Source organism: Nicotiana attenuata, unplaced genomic scaffold (genome assembly GCF_001879085.1).
Source record: "Nicotiana attenuata strain UT unplaced genomic scaffold, NIATTr2, whole genome shotgun sequence".
Taxonomy (NCBI): domain Eukaryota; kingdom Viridiplantae; phylum Streptophyta; class Magnoliopsida; order Solanales; family Solanaceae; genus Nicotiana; species Nicotiana attenuata.
The window spans coordinates 74,475-91,297 of record NW_017670630.1 but is presented as its reverse complement, the minus strand read 5'-3'; the positions used below and the strand labels follow the sequence as shown (position 1 = coordinate 91,297).

At 41.0% G+C, this 16,823-nt stretch overlaps 1 protein-coding gene and 1 long non-coding RNA gene across 2 annotated transcripts; both read right to left on the bottom strand.

The window, feature by feature from the left end:
* Window positions 1-442: 442 nt before the first annotated feature.
* Window positions 443-998, bottom strand: LOC109241693. Its single transcript, XR_002070274.1, has 3 exons — window positions 971-998; window positions 798-876; window positions 443-461 (listed from the first exon to the last, which is right to left on the bottom strand). It is a non-coding gene; the product is annotated as an uncharacterized LOC109241693 (long non-coding RNA).
* Window positions 999-1,142: 144 nt separating this feature from the next.
* LOC109241691 (probable UDP-N-acetylglucosamine--peptide N-acetylglucosaminyltransferase SEC) lies at window positions 1,143-3,549 on the bottom strand. The gene is made up of 5 exons (XM_019408455.1): window positions 3,445-3,549; window positions 3,317-3,346; window positions 1,783-1,890; window positions 1,644-1,700; window positions 1,143-1,268 (listed from the first exon to the last, which is right to left on the bottom strand). Exons 1-5 carry the CDS (start codon window positions 3,547-3,549, stop codon window positions 1,143-1,145), a joined length of 426 nt encoding a protein of 141 aa, XP_019264000.1.
* Between the last annotated feature and the right edge of the window lie 13,274 nt (window positions 3,550-16,823).

Sequence of the window (16,823 nt, the reverse complement as noted above, 5' to 3'; positions counted from 1 at the left end):
AAATCCATTGAGCAAATCTGAAGCATAAGAATACCTTGGATGATCAGTTTAAATAAATTAAACACTTTGAGACATAACTTCTTAATTCCAAAACAACATGAGAGACATAAATTTCTTCTAATACTTTAACTATATGACAAGGGTATCACTATTTCTATTTGGATTTACGAAGCAGCAATTACTTGGCAACAAAAGTATATAATATGGTATTATCTCTTTAAATCTGAAGTTTTGAACAGCAGAGCTTAAAACTTTGTTTGGAAAATTATAGGTTATTCCAACATGAGTTTCAGGTTTGGAAAATTATAGGTTATTCCAACATGAGTTTCAGGTAAAGAATTTTAACTCACTCGTTCAGTTATATGCCTCCAAGAATCCAGCATCACAAGTAATAGCTCTCCTGTAGTTAAGTATTGCCATTTCCGTATTTCCTTGCTCATAGTACCCACTAGCTAAGTTGCCTGCAGAGAGGAGATCCAGGAGTTAATGTGTTATTTGGGTGTCCAAGCCGCACTGAAGGAAAAAATTAAAATTGCACTGAAGATGAAAACAGTGTCTTTCATATTGCAATAAATCCTGCACACAAACATCTTGATTAAAGATGTGCGCTGTTTAAACAGTCTCCCAGAGACAGGCAGCTTTATATATGCATCATGAACTGAATTTAAGGCATGACTCCACGCTATTTAGCACGAGATTTTGAGTCTCGCGTGTCTACCATTTTACCACCAAGGCATCTTGAAAGTGAATCATATTCCATGAATATGATATCTATCTACTAAAACCAGGGCACTCACCAAAAGCCATGGCATAGTCTGGTCGTACTTGGAGCGTACGCTGATAACACACAATGGCCTCCTGAGGCATTCCCAAAGCCTGGAAAATGCAAAGAAGATGCTTGTATTTCTCTATATCCTCGTCCAGGCACTTGAAGCCACTAGACCCAATTAGCACAATGCATGAGGCTTACCTTGTATACATTTCCCAGATTCAGATACTTATCTGAGAAGTTCAGTTTTAGTTTGAGTGCTTCCTGGAGGAGATTTAACCACAAAAAGAGCATCAAACATGATTGCATTCAGATGCAAAACAAATCCAACACCATGATCAGTAAATTTAAGTACACTATGATTTAAAGTTAATCATACCTTGTAGTACTGCAAAGCCCTGTTAAGATTACCTGTCTCCATAAAAAGGCCAGCAAGATTGGACCAAGCGATGGAAAATGTAGGTTGTATACGCAATGCTTCAACATAACAATTGTACGCCTAACCAAAAACAAAAAAGAAATACTCAAGAGACAAGGAACTCAACAACATATATCTATCGAGAAAAGGGGAGAACATGACACACAAAATCATAATAACGAAATACGGCAATAGTCAATAAAATAAGCACACAGAATTTTCACAAAGCTGCACAAAGCAAGTTGAAATCCGAAATAAAAGAAGAACGCTGGACCATATGCTGCACCAACTCAGGTACAATAGGCAAACTATGTATAGCATTGAAGAACCCCCACCCCCTGCCCAGCCCCACCCCTACAACACCCCCACCATCCTAAAGGCAATCATGAACTTAAATAGCCCATCTCAGGCAACAAAATAGAAGAGCAAAAAGTGGATTGAAATCCTCTGTCTTACCTCTTGGACTAGACCTTGTGCTTTCATCAGATTGCCGAGATTGCTGTGAGCATCAACCTAAAAGAATCATAGTCAGTAAAGAAAGTACAATTGCAAGACGCACATAACTAAACTTTTATGAAGTTCAATTTTTTAGTACCAGACGTGCGAGAGCCTGAAGGCAACACTGGTCTGCCTCATTCAGCCTTCCTTTCCTCATATATGCGCTGGCTAAATTCGACCATGCATCCGCAATATTGGGACAGAGCTGCAACCAGACAATTTAAAGTCAAATTACCTAGCATAAACCTGGCCAACCATAAAAACCTTATAGGAGAAAGCTTAACCACATAAAAGGTTTTAGTTATTCAAAGATAATGAAAAGACAGAATGCAGAGAAATGGATATTTTAAAAAATTGCAACTTTTTGAAAGAACACAAACTTGAGAGATGAAAGGAATTATAAGCAATAAGCTCCAAGGATGGTAAATAAACTCAAGTGAATTAGACCTACAACCCCATTGTGACCTCCAAAACTGCCCGCATAACCTCAACCAAAAAGTTCTTTCAATACCCAACATAAAAGTAAAGGCAAGGATAACTGTCTAAGCTAGACATATGTTCCTTTACAAAGTTATCTATTCACAATTTCAACCTGCATTCTTCTACATCATAGATTCATAAGTTATCACATGGTACCATTTAATTTCTTAAATGAATGATGTTGGTTACTCTATTCCAGATCACATATAAGCATTTGCTTGTAGTAAGAGACATAATTCTTTACTAGATCAATAATACATATGTTATTAAGATCGATGTGCCTTACGTCGTCGAGGGCATGATGTACAAATAGCACATCCGGTCACCTAAATTTGCGGGACTGCGATAACATCAGATCACAAATAAGATTTTCATCACTTATGATTTTCCATCACTCACATTTAATTCAATATGATATGATCTCGTACTGTTCAAGGCAAATTTTTTTTATCACAGTCCCACAAATCTAGGTGATTGGATGTAATAGTACATCACGTCCTCTTAAAATTATAAAATTAAAAAATAACCTTTTTAGATCTCTTATATGTAAAATAAATCTCTCTTACGTGTAAAAGTAAATATCATTTTGTAAAAACACATGTTTATAAAGAACCACAAAATAAATTGACCCGGAAGTGCGCAATTTTTAGACAAAGGGATCAAACACCATGTGTTGATTAACTAGGGGTATTGGACACCTACATAAAAATCAGCTGAAAATGTCAAGACAGGTCGATGAATAATAACTTACAATCAAAAACAATCATTCACCTATCCTCACATTTCCTTGACCACCCAACTTGGATTTTACACCTACCAACCACCCTTCTCCCTCCAGTCTCTCTCTTGTGCGTCTCCACGTTCAAACCATGGGTGAGTCTTGACATTCACTTGCACTTGTTCAACTAATAAATTTTCATCGAGAGTACCATGAATGGATACGCTTAAGACTTACGACTTAATCACAACTCCAACAAACACCTTTAATCCAGTAATCTAACTTCTATATAAATAGCAGTTTATGTTCTCTTGGTTTATCTACAAAATCATGTTGACTTCCTTTCTATTACGAGCGGTCAAAAGGAAACTCTGTGTCATTTTCAGTCACTTTGAAGGGATGAGGGTGCTGGCCAGAGCAATAGAGATTCCACCTTAAAGTATGAACGTTCCAGATTCCTCACCTGAAAAATGCAAAGAGAAAAAATGAGCAGTGTTTAGGCATCCATGTCACTCAAAACACCAGAAAGAAGAAGTAAATTTGATGTATTCGATCACTCACCCTGCGTGCTGTATCAAATAAAGGGCAGCTCATGTGCACAACCTTGAGTCTATTTGTGAGATCTTGGAGCTTTGGACATAGTGCCAATGACACTTCCTTCTCCATATATTCGTTCATACTGCAAAATGTAAAGTAAATCGAATATTGGACAACAATTCTTTATAAGAGATTGTGAAAAATTAAACAAAGTATAAAAAGCCATCACAAGATTTGTTGCTACAAGTTGTGAACTGAAAACATAACAATTCAGTGAAGCAAAAACTCAAACACCAAGCTGATATCTAAAACCCAATAGATATACCATTATATGGTAACACCCAAAAGAATGCAAATCACTATTAAGCTTTGATCGTCAAAACCATTGCCTAATTTTCACGCATTGAGATTTATCCTTCTAAGGCTCTAAATTTTTTAGAACCCAACTGGAGAACCACTGAATCTTTTACTCAATACAAAGAAAAACAGAAGTCATGCCATGAAGGAGAAAGCAAGGGAAAAACACAAATGAAAAGCAGTAGAATAGATTGATAGAGATGATGATATGGTGATTACACATTAAAACTGACCATTCGGCAAATTCATATTTCTTAAGCCCAGATTAAAATAATTAAAAAATTCTTAAGCCCAAATTAAGATAATTGATATCGATCGTACAATAAATTCTTGATTCTAAACCGACCATGCCACAATTCTTGAACACCAACATCACCAAAGTGAAAACTAAATCTCAACCCTATTAATTTGAACCACAATTAATATATAAAAAAGATAAATTTTCAAATCTTACCTTGATGAGAAGAAACTCTAAGATGAGCAAATGTCAGCGGAGGTGAAAAAGGATTTTCTCTCCTCACACAAATTTTTGATAGCAGTTTTAGGTTTTGATCAGCAGTAGACTAAGGGTCTTTTTGCAGGGGGAATTGGGCGGGCATAGGGTGAGTTTGGGAAAAAAAGAGGGAAAGTATAGCGCCTATTTTTTTATTGATTAATTATAATTTTTATGACCGGATTATGTTTTATAAGGATAGAACGTTATTATTTCGTTAATGTCAAATTAAAAATTATCTTTAACGACTGGAAAAAAGGTTGGTCGCTATAAATACGTCTATAACGACCGGATTCACGTCCCTTCGTTAAAAAATAGTCGTTAAAAAGCAAATTTCTTGTAGTGTACATTAGTGGATACTTACATAAGGGGCAAGCATATGGTACCTACGGACTTGTAACATTCTTCTTGAGAGAGATGAGTGGAAGTCCATCAACCTCGGTTAGTGTGTCAATACTCTAAAAGGTGAGCTTCGCTTAGGGAGAGTTGATGATGTGTGAGTTTGGGTTCCACAATGACCAAGGTATTTGAGAAAAGTTCTTTGATAAAATGTGTCAACCCTTGACGCTCTTGTGTCACACTTGATCCATAGTTTTCTAAGTTTAAGATGTGTTAATGATGCATTCGTATTGAGGGCAATTGTTAGTCCCAATTGATGCTTGTTGAGGTTACTTTAGGATAGGTGGAATCACTTGGATGTTGCTTTAAGGGGTGGGTTTTATTTTGTTTGCTTGAGGACAAGCAAAGGTTTAAGTTTGGGGGAGTTGATAAGTAGGATTTTAACGTATTTTTTGACCCTACTTGCCTATGCTTTGAGTATAATTTGATACAAAATAATCCCAAAATGCTCACAGGTTGTGCTTGATTGCAGGTTTGACCAACAAAGTGACTAAAATGTCAAAGATCGGCTCAAAACGGAGTGAAACCTGCTCAAGCATCAAAGGCCAAGTAAAGTGATGGAAAAAGAGCCTAGTGCGGACCGCACAAAAGTGCACGCGGCCGCACTAGAAGATTCAGAGAAGTGAAAATTCAGAACTTTCACCATGCGGCCGCGGTTGGATTTATGCGGCCCGCGTTCAGCTCACGCGGCCGCACCACCTAATCATGCGGCCCGCGTTGGAGAGATTTAGAAGATGCAACTTGGGACCAGTACAAGCCACGCGGCCGCGTCCCTAATTGTGCGGTCCGCGCCAGATATCCTACGGCCGCGCTACACTTTTGCGCGACCCGATGTCCTCAACTTCAGAGAGTCAAAATTCAAGAGTTCAAGAGCTCGCGCGGCCGCGCTACCTTTTTGTGCGGCCCGCGCTGACCCCGCAGGGGTATTTTTGTCCAAGTTTTCCAGCCACTATAAATAGATCCTTTTTCCATTTTTAGGTTAAGTTTTTTATATTTGAGGCTGCTGAGCTCGTAAGAATACTGGGTTTAGCCATTTCTGGCATTTTTGATCTTTAATATTGTATTTCTTCCTTAGTAATCAATTAATATGTTTGCTTCTTCATCTATTTCATTAATTTTTGCATCTAGCATGAGTAGCTAAACTCACTAGCTAGGGTTGTGGCTCAACCCTAGTGTGGGTAATTGATGGGTGTTGCCATCTAAGGATAGATTGATGTTGGGTGTTTGCTATTTGGGTTAATTTTAGGTTTTAATTAAGGATTGGTGGTTGCAAACACTGATTCTAGCTTGGTGGGTTTAACTCTTCTTGAGAAAGAGAGTCTATGACCCCAAGATTGACCCAACAAGGAATTGGGATGGACCCATGAGAAATGGTAGTCCCAATTAACGGGTTAAACCTCGAGAGTGTAATTACCCTACTTGAACCCTAGTTGCTTGGTCTAATTAGCCTACCCAATTGGTCTCGAGAGAGTCAATTGGGCAAAATCACTCTCTTTACCGAGAGGTGTGAGAGTGGGTACAATTGAACAACGGTTATAGCATAAGCCCCAAATATGTCAATTTACCCTTAGTAGCATTTACCCGTTAATTAGCCACCTAGGCAATGCCACGACCCTAGTGCCTTTCTCTATATTAATTACAACTTAGCAATATCTCCGTAGCATAATTTAGCTTCAAACATTAGTCTTATAGTAGTAGATATAAGAATCAAAACCAAGGATGTTAGAAGTGACATTAGAAGCACAACTGCAATTTTAGACTAAACAGACAATACAACTCCATTACTAGCTCCCTGTGGAAATTCGATCCCGAACCACTATTCGGGCAAAAACTGTTGCAATCCGCTCTTCCTACCTTTGTGTAGTGTTGAGTCGGCAGCGATCAGCGACGAGGAAATCGGACGTTTTCAAGATAAAATAGAGGAACGATAAGATGTTGAGGGAGTTCGTGTCTAGGTTTCAGATGGATCGAATGGAATTACCACCGGTCTCAGATCACTGGGTAGTACAAGCTTTTATGCAGGGTTTGAATGAAAGCAGTTTGATTGCGTCTCGATAATTAAAGCAGAATCTGATCGAGTATCCAGCAGTGACGTGGTCAGACGTGCATAATCTTTATCAATCAAAGATCAGGGTCGAGGACGACCAGTTGGGAGCCCCCTCGGGTTCAGTTCATCCTAATAGATTGGCGGCCAAGCCCCCGAGGGATACAGATAGGGAATCGAGGTCAAACAAGGAACAGTATCAGCCGTATGTCGATCGGAGAAACACCGGCTCAGGGTGTAACGCTCCTCAGAATGATCGGAGAAATGATCGAGGTCAAAGCTCTCGGGGACTCATGAGTAAGAATGGGTTCGATAAACATCCCAACCCCGCGGAGGCACCTCGATTGTCGGAGTATAATTTAGGTGTAGATGCAACGGGGATTGTGTCAGCTATTGGAGGAATCAAAGATACCAGGTGGCCCAGGCCTATACAAACTGATCCTTCTCAAAATAGTTCAAACTTGATGTGCAAGTATCATGGCACACATGACCATAGAACCGAAGACTGCAGGAAGGTAAGGGAGGAGGTAGCTCGTTTGTTCAACGAGGGTCACCTTCGAGAATTTCTCAGCGAGCGAGCTAAGAATCATTTCTCAGCGAGCGAGCTAAGAATCCACTACCTGCATTACATGCTGTGGTTCTTTTAAGTAAAATTCACGTTAAACATGTTCTAGTGGATCCAGGTAGCTCAGCAAACATAATCAGATCGAGGGTCGTAGAACAGCTCGGCCTACAGGATTAGATTGTACCTGCATCTCGGGTCCTAAATGGCTTCAACATGGCAAGCGAAACAACAAAGGGAGAGATAATCCTACCAGTAAATGTAGCCGGGACCATAAAAGATACAAAATTCCATGTCAAGGAAGGTGACATGAGGTATAATGCACTCCTCGGAAGGCCATGGATACACGACATGAGGGCGGTACCTTCAACTCTTCATCAGATGATGAAGTTCCCAACGGAGGATGGTGTTAAAATGATATACGGAGAATAACACACTGCAAAGGAAATGTTTGCAGTCAATGAAGTGACGTCCATACCGGAACCTTCAACCTCAGAAAAGTCGAACACCAAAGGTAAGAAGGCAGCCAAATAGCAATCACCGATCCCAGCCCCAATCGAGCCAGAGGAACAGGTGATCGAAGATGAAGAAGAGGATTTCCTTACTCCTCGAACTTTCGTCGTTCCCAAAGAGTCCGATACATCCAAGTCAACGGTCGAGGAGCTGGAGCAGGTCATACTGATCGAGTACATTCGAGAGAAAGGTATACCTGGGAACAGGATTAACCCCCGAACTTAGGAAAACACTCATTCAATTTCTTATTGACAATATGGATTGCTTTGCTTGGTCCCATTTAGATATGATAGGGATCACATCGGAAATAACAACACACCGGTTAAGCCTCGACCCCAGGTTCAAATCGGTAAAGCAAAAAAGGAGGCCCCAGTCCAAGGTGAAACATGCATTCATAAAGGACGAGGTAACTAAACTTCTTAAAATAGGGTCTATTCGGGAGGTAAAATACCCCGAATGGTTAGCCAACGTAGTTGTAGTTCCTAATAAAGGAAATAAACTTAGAATGTGCGCAGATTACAAGGATTTAAACAAATCACGCCCGAAAGATTCTTTCCTATTGTCTAACATTGATCGTATGATCGACGCCACGGCCGGCCATGAGATCCTAACTTTTCTCGACGCCTACTCCGGGTACAATCAAATTCAGATGAACCCGGAGGACCAGGAAAAGACCTCGTTTATCACTAAATTTGGAACTTATTGTTACAACGTAATGCCCTTCGGGCTAAAAAATGCAGGAGCTACATACCAACGCCTAGTTAACAAAATGTTCGAGGAACAGATAGGTAAATCGATGGAAGTTTACATTGATGATATGTTGGTTAACTCCCTGCGCGCAGAGGACCATTTAACTCATTTGTAGGGAACATTCAAAATCTTGAGGAAGTACAACATGAAGCTTAACCTGGAAAAATGTGCCTTCAGAGTCGGCTAGGGTAAGTTCCTCGGTTTCATGGTGTCAAATCGTGGTATCGAGATCAATCCCGACAAGATCAAGGCCAATGAGGATATCACAGTCGTGGATAGTGTGAAGGCCGTGCAAAGGTTAACAGGACGAATAGTTGCCTTGGGTCAGTTCATTTCGAGGTCATCAGACCGAAGTCACCGGTTCTTTTCCTTGCTCAAAAAGAAAAAGGATTTCGTGTGGACCCCGAAATGCCAGCAAGCCTTGGAAGAATGGAAGCGATACTTATCGAGTCTTCCTTTGCTTCACACCCAGAAGGTAGATGAAAACCTTTACCTATATTCGGCAATATCCAAAATAGCAGTAAGTGGGATGCTAGTTCGAGAAGAGCAAGGTATGCAATTCCCTATTTATTATGTAAGCAGGACTCTAGGAGATGTTGAGACTAGATACCCTCACTTAGAAAAATAAGCACTTGCATTGATAAGCGCATCTAGAAAACTAAAGCCATATTTTTAATGTCATCCCATATGTGTATTAACCACTTACCCCCTTCGAAATGTTTTGCATAAGCCCGAGCTATCAGGCCGGTCGGCCAAATGGGACGTTGAACTTAGCGGGTACGGTATCGAATATCAACCCCGAATGGCCATCAAGTCGCAAATCCTAGCTGACTTCGTGGCTGATTTTACGCCGACCCTCGTACCCGAAGTGGAGAAAGAACTCCTGCTAAGATCGGGTACATCATCGGGGGCATAGACCCCTTTTTAACGGACGGTGTCTCGAATGTGAAAGGGTCCGGTCTTAGTATTTTCTTGAAGCCACCTACAGGAAGTACCATTAGGCAATCTATCAAAACTTCTAGGTTGACTAATAATGAAGCCGATTATGAGGCCATGATTGCAGGTCTCGAGCTAGCTAAGAGCTTGGGAGAAGAAGTCATTGAAGCAAAGTGCGATTCACTGCTGGTGGTAAACTAAGTAAACAAAAGTTTTGAAGTTCGAGAGGATAGGATGCAACGGTACATGGATAAGCTGCAGGTAACTTTGCACCGCTTCAAGGAATGGACACTGGATCATGTGCCTTGAGAACAAAATAGTGAGGCCGATGCTCTTGCTAACTTGGGATCCTCGGTCGAAGAAGATGATATCGTCCCGGGGACTATCGTCCAATTATCGAGGTCTGTGGTTGAAGAAGGTCATGCCGAGATAAATTCTAAAAGACAGACCTGGGATTGGAGGAATAAGTATATCGATTATTTGAAAAGTGGAAAACTCCCATCCGACCATAAGGAATCGAGGGCCCTACGAACCAAGGTTGCTACGTTCGGTAGATGAAGATGAAACATTGTACAGGAGAACGTTCGATGGACCATTAGTGGTATGTTTAGGGCCGGGGGAAACCGATTATGTTCTACGAGAAATCCACGATGGTACTTGTGGAAATCACTCCAGCGCCGAGTCTTTGATTTGCAAAATTATCAAAGTAGGGTATTATTGGGATAGCATGGAAAAGGATAAGAGAGAATTTGTTAAAGAATTTGATAAGTGCCAACAATTAGCACCGATGATCCATTAGCCCGGAGAACAACTCCACTCGGTCCTATCCCCATGGCCTTTAATGAAATGGGGAATGGACATAGTCGGCCCTCTACCAACGGCCTTAGGTAAAGCTAAATTTATTTTGCTTATAACTGTTTATTTTTCTAAATGGGTGGAAGCATAGGCCTTCGAGAAGGTCAGAGAAAAGGAAGTTATTGACTTCATCTGGGACCACATCATTTGCCGGTTCGGGTTACCTGCCGAGATTGTATGTGACGATGGAAAGCAAATCATCGGTAGCAAGGTAACGGGGTTCCTCAAAGCACATAAAATAAAGAGGATCTTATCAACACCACACCACCCAACTGGGAATGGACAGGCCGAGTCAACGAACAAAACTATCATCCAAAACCTAAAGAAATGATTGGACGATGCAAAGGGAAAATGGAGAGAAGTTCTACCCGAAGTCATTTGGGCATATCGAACGGCATCGAAGTCCAGCATAGGAGCCACCTCGTTCTCTTCGGTATATGGATCCGAGGCCTTAATCCCTGTCGAGGTCGGAGAACCCATTGCCAGGTTTCGACATGCATCGGAATAGTCGAATCATGAGGCTATGAATACTAGCCTCGAGCTATTAGATGAAAAACGAGAGGCAACACTTCTTCGGATGGCAGCACAGAAGCAAAGAATCGAGAGATACTACAATAGAATGACCAACCTTCGACATTTTGGAATCGGGGACTTAGTTCTACGAAAATCCACCCTCAATAGTCGAGAACCGAATGAAGGGAAACTAGGCCCGAATTGGGAAGAACCGTACCGACTCCTCGGAGTTGTCGGTAAAGGATCTTACAAACTTAGCACAATGGAAGGTGAAAAACTGCCAAACAATTGGAACGTATCACTACTCAAACGATACTATTGCTAAGTTATGACTTTATCCTTTTGTCCATTTAAATTTGAAACTAATCCATTGCAGGTGACCGATAGAAGATATCGAAGACACTTTTCTACACGAAGGCCTTAGGTTTTAAAGCATGCGTTGCACTCTTTTTCCCTCAGATCGGATTTTGTCCCAAATGGATTTTACCGGCGAGGTTTTTAACAAGGCAACAACTATGTGCTACCCAAGGAGAACTCAACAGTATCCAAGGCTTCTTTTCAATCAACCTCGAATAGTAGGGGGCATCACCCTTGGAGGTTATATTTTCGAGGAAAATACTTCACGCCAAAGAGGGCCTTGATAGGAGAACTTTGTATGGGCTAAACGCTCAGATGAACTGTGTCCATAAAGTATAGTCGAGCCCCGACGGCAAAATATGTACGCATGAATCAATTATTCAAAGAAGCATTCTTTCCATATCAAAACACTTCGTGTATCAAAGAAGTCTACTATTATACGAGCTTCATACTTATAATTCTATGGGAAACGGCTCAAGAGCCAGAACGCAAATGCACCCGAATACTTGGGGACTATCATCGACAGTCAACATATGCGAGTCATGGAAAACTCGAACTCATAAGACCTCAAAGAGGCATCCCCTCGAAATAAAGGCCAAGGCCATCATACTCGGGGACTAACCTTTCGAACAAGTTCGAAAGGTTATCGGGAAATAAGTCCAAGAGACATGCCCGAAGGCCACGGCCATATTAAAGGCTACGGCCATATTAAAGACTACGGTCATATAAAAAGCCTACGGCCAAAATAATGCGGCTTGGAGACGTCCGACTTTCGCCATAAAATTAAAGGCCTTCAAACACTTTGAAAAATTTGTTAAATCAGGCTACCCTCGGTAAAAGAAAATGATAAAGGGCTTCGATAAACTCAGTCCCCAAATAATCTAAAGGCATCGATAACAACAGCCTTCGAAAAAACCTTAAGAGGTATTCGATTATCGTTACACAAACAAATTACAAATGAGGTTCCAATCGATTGAACCTTCGAAAAACCCAACGGGTACAAAAAACACATGCTAAGGCATAGAAAAATATTCACTATGTCTTTCAGCCGAAAAGAGGGAAAAATCATAGCCGCTTTAGAGGCCGAATTGGCCCAACTTAAAGAGCCTAAGGGCCAACCCAAAAGAGCCTAAGGGCCAATATAAAAGAGCCTAAGGGCCAAAACATGCGGAGTTCGAGACCTTAGTCGCACTCAACTTGGACTCTGGAGTCCCATCATCCCGAGCTCGCATCAAATCGACTTAGTCTTAGCTCGATGACTAACAAAAACCTTAAGAGGTATTCTATTATAAAGATCGCCCATTAATCAATGAAAAACGTAAGGTTTTATTATATTCTGAGTTCAAGCCAATATTCAGACTGATAATTAGAGTTATAACATCAAATTTTTTCAAATGAAGACGAAACAGAATTCAACACAAATTGAAGATGAAGCAAAGAGGTTCTTTACATTTATAAGAGATGTTTACAAAAGATATTTACAACACCCACGAGGGGCCCTTGCACAAAAACAAAATAAAGGAACCTAATCTACTTCAGGGCCACATCCCCAAGAACTACATCTCTGGAAGCCATATCCTCGAGAGCTGCATCTTCAGGAACCTCCCCCTCGGGGACTTCATCTTCTTCTCCTCCGCTCTCGGAGCCACTAGCGGAATCCTTGTCATTAGAGAGCAAAGTGGCAGCCTCTTCCTCCAAAGTCTTTGCTTTTTCAATATCGGCTGAGGGGTCGAAGCCACGAACGTGAACCTCCTCGAGGGTTTCTCTCCGGGACTATTGCCTGCATCGTCAAGAGCACATGTTAACCTAACTTTTGCCGCAATGGAGATCTCCTTCTCCTGAATGTTAGCGGCTTCAGCATCAGCTTGGTACGAAGACACAAATGCCTCTGCATCATATTTGTCTTTGCAAGCTCAGCAGCACATTTAACTTTAAGCTCCTCGATATTGCGGCTTTGGGCCAGGCATTCCTCTTTTACACTTTGAAGCTGACGTTCAATTGAAGCCAGCTGCTCCTGAAGAGTATCTTTCTCGGAGGCGAGATGGTCCATACATTGTTTCCATCCTAGGGTCTCGGCATCCTTCATCTTGAGCTCCTCTCGAAGCTACTCCACCAGCTCGCCCTTCTGTTGGGCCTGCAAAGTTGAAGTGTTATTCACCTAATCGGATAAATGACTATCAAATCCTCAAAGGGTATATTACCTTTTCAATAAGCTCGTACTGTTCTCGATAAGCCTTTGCCAACTCAACTCGGAGATCCCTGACCTCTTTCGCTTTCTGTACATAAGGGCGCATAAGGCCATCCCTCTCTTCCACGAGCTTCTTAAGCTCGGCCTCACATCGATCAAGCTCGGTTCGGGACTTGGAAAACCTTTCTCAATGGAGTGTCACAACATTCACAAAAGAGAAAGGTTGGACTCAGAACAACAAGGATAAAATACAGGCGAAATTTCAAAGGCAGAAATGTACATGTTTGAAAAGCCGCTGGTCCTCATCAAAAATAAAGAAAGCGTCTGGGTCGGGACCATCTTCGACCCCTGCAAGGCATTCTCGAAAGATATAATTCCTTTCGTGGCTAGTTCCCACGTCGGGAGTTCTCATGTTCCGGGCATCTCGAAATTTCCCCTCGGAAAACTCAGGACCAGGCGGCGATTCATCCACATTGATTGCCCCAAGTGATTGATGGTAGGCTATAATTACGTATTTTGGTCGTTTATTACACTCTAATGTACTGCACTTTAATTGAGTTTGAACTTCAATCGCTAGTGTTTTGCACTAATTGTGTACTTTATGTCTTGTAGGAGTTATTCCAAATTATGTAGATATTATGGAATGAATTCAAGTGATCTGGAGCTTTAAAGTCTGAGTAAAAGCCCAAGGAATAAAGTCAGGATCGTGTTTGGGGATTAATGGATGATAGTTAAGAACGAAACGGAGAATTGAGCGGGCATACGGCGCATTGTCAAGTAAAGTGTACATAACGTTTTGCTCAGAACTCCGTTTGGGCTCCACAATATATCGTTGGAAAGCTATTTGAAAGCGCCACAACTTTCATGTTTGGCATGTTTGCGAATTCAAACTACCACGGTGCATGGTGCGCCGCAGCGCGCTGCGCGCCTGTGGTACTTTCCTGCAGCCTGTCTGAATCAGCTCTCTGAACTTCCCCAGAAGCACACCGCGTGGCGCGTCGCCCCATGTGGTGCTCATTTATAAATTTTACAAAGCCAGAGTCCTATTTCATGCAGGAAAGGGTGTTTCGTCTTGGCCCGACCCTACTTGGTATAAATACATATTAAAATGCTAATTTGAGGACTTTTGACACATATTAGACCTAGAAGACTAATATTAGATCAAGGGATAGCACGGAGCCGCCGTGAAGGCAGGAATTTATCAGATTCCATCTTTTTTTCATCAAACTTAGTAATCTTTACTTTTTCTTGATGATTTGTTGTTTTGCTACCATGTCTATGTGGAGCTAAACTTTGCATTCTAGGGTTGTGGTTGTCATGAATATTGAATTTTATTAAATTATATTACCGTTAGTTCAAGTTATCATCTTGTGGTTGTTTCCCTAATTCTGTGCATAATTTTTTAATTGTTTGGCCAGCAGTTGAGTTCTATTTACTATCTATGTTATGCTTGATAAAGCCATGTTTAGATTGGAGTACAATTAGAGAGAACTTGTTTCTGAACCCGTGGCTCGGGGAAAGATTTCGCGGTTAGGATAGCAATATACCTAATAGCCTTGCTTACTTGAATACCATATTATATTTGTTCATGATAGATTCAAGAGCATAGGAATATAGGGTTGATATATTATGGATAGACAGATAGTATTATGGGAACATGCTATTTATATAAACGATCCGGTTAATTATCAACCATAGATAATCTAGATTAACGAGTATGATTATTGAACATAATAGGATTGATAAACAAACCACAACCCTGGAATCTTAATCTCCTCTGTATTGAAGTCTCATCATGCCCATTTGCATTCTTGTTGATTTAGTTGTTTAATTTCCGCAATAGTAGACTAATAGAAGAACATCACTCTTGATTATCTTGGACAATTAATTGATTTTAGTTTGCTTAGTTAACGATTAATCTAAGTCTCTGTGGGCTCGACATCCGACTTTTGAGTCACTTTATTACTTGACGATCACGTATACTTGCGTGTGTGTTTTGTCCCAACAAGATTTTGGCGTCGTTCAGCGATGAGGACATCGAGACTCTATCTCAGCCTCATTACGATGCACTGGTAATATCTTTTCCTGTGAATACATTTCAAATTAAATGTGTACTTGTGGATCTAGGTAGCTCGGCCAACATTATCAGGTCAAGGGTGGTGGAGCAGCTCGGACTGCTCGACCAGATCAGGCCCGCCTCTCGAGTCCTCAGCGGATTCAACATGGCGAGCAAGACAATGAAAGGGGATATCACCCTTCCGATCAACGTGGCTGGCAAAACCCAAAATGCCAAGTTTCATGTCATCGAAGGAGACATGAGATACAATGCCTTACTCGGCAGGCCATGGATACACTGCATGAGAGCAGTACCATCAACTCTTCATCAAATGATGAAATTTCCGACAAAGGACGGAATAAAATTGTGTACGGAGAACAGCATGTAGCAAGAGAGATGTTCGCGGTGCACGATATGGCATCGGCTTCGACGCCTTCAACACCAAAGGAGCTAAAGGGCAAGCAAACAGGGAAGTAGCAATCACGAGATACATTCTTGGCTACACCCGAATAAACGAGTAAATGACCGTACCGCGTCCCCGGAGCAAACGATTGGAGCACATCGAGGCTCGAAGCTCCATCAACACTAAGGTATAATCGTCTCCCTTTTTATTTTACATCTTACACTAACTTGTGTACAAGTGTCCGATGAAGCACTTTCCAGCTTGAAGACCTCAAGTTTTAAAGCATGCATTGCACTCTTTTCTGTTGGCCCAAGTTCAGATGAAGTTTTGAAGATTGACAAAATAAACTCAGTCATGAACCAGGTCCATCATGTGAGACACGGTGTTGATATGCTTACACATGTGACATACGCGTGAAAAAGATAAGTCTCAAGGATCAGCAACAATATCTTTTGAATTGATCGAAAAGATTGCATATAGGATAAGGAGTTGAAGTCTCCTTATGAAAAGAGAATTATATCCGGATCAAGGATATGGATTAGGAGTTAGAGTTGTTCTTGGACTCGAATTGTCAAAGGGTCCACAATTCGAGTTCTTATCAAACTCTGATTACTAACTCTATAAATATAATGATTGTTCTCTTTTACAGGTGATTGCACATAAGCAGAAGTTAAGCATATTTGAGAGCAGAAAGATCAAGTCTGATTTGCAAGCAACATATGCGAGATACAAGTGTGCACGTCTGAAGCTACATGAACTAAGATAGAAGAACCAGTTTTATCATTGTGTTTATTCTAAGTCTAGTTCAATTGTAGTAGGTTTTCATATTGTACCTTTCAGCTTTCATAGAAGAAATTGTAATAGGTATATTGAGTATTCAAGTTAGAGTTAACTTGAAAGTGTCGCAACAGTTGAGGCTGTGTGCTACACTGGGATTAGAGTTACTCCTTAGGTTTACAAAGAGTTTTGTAAATGCA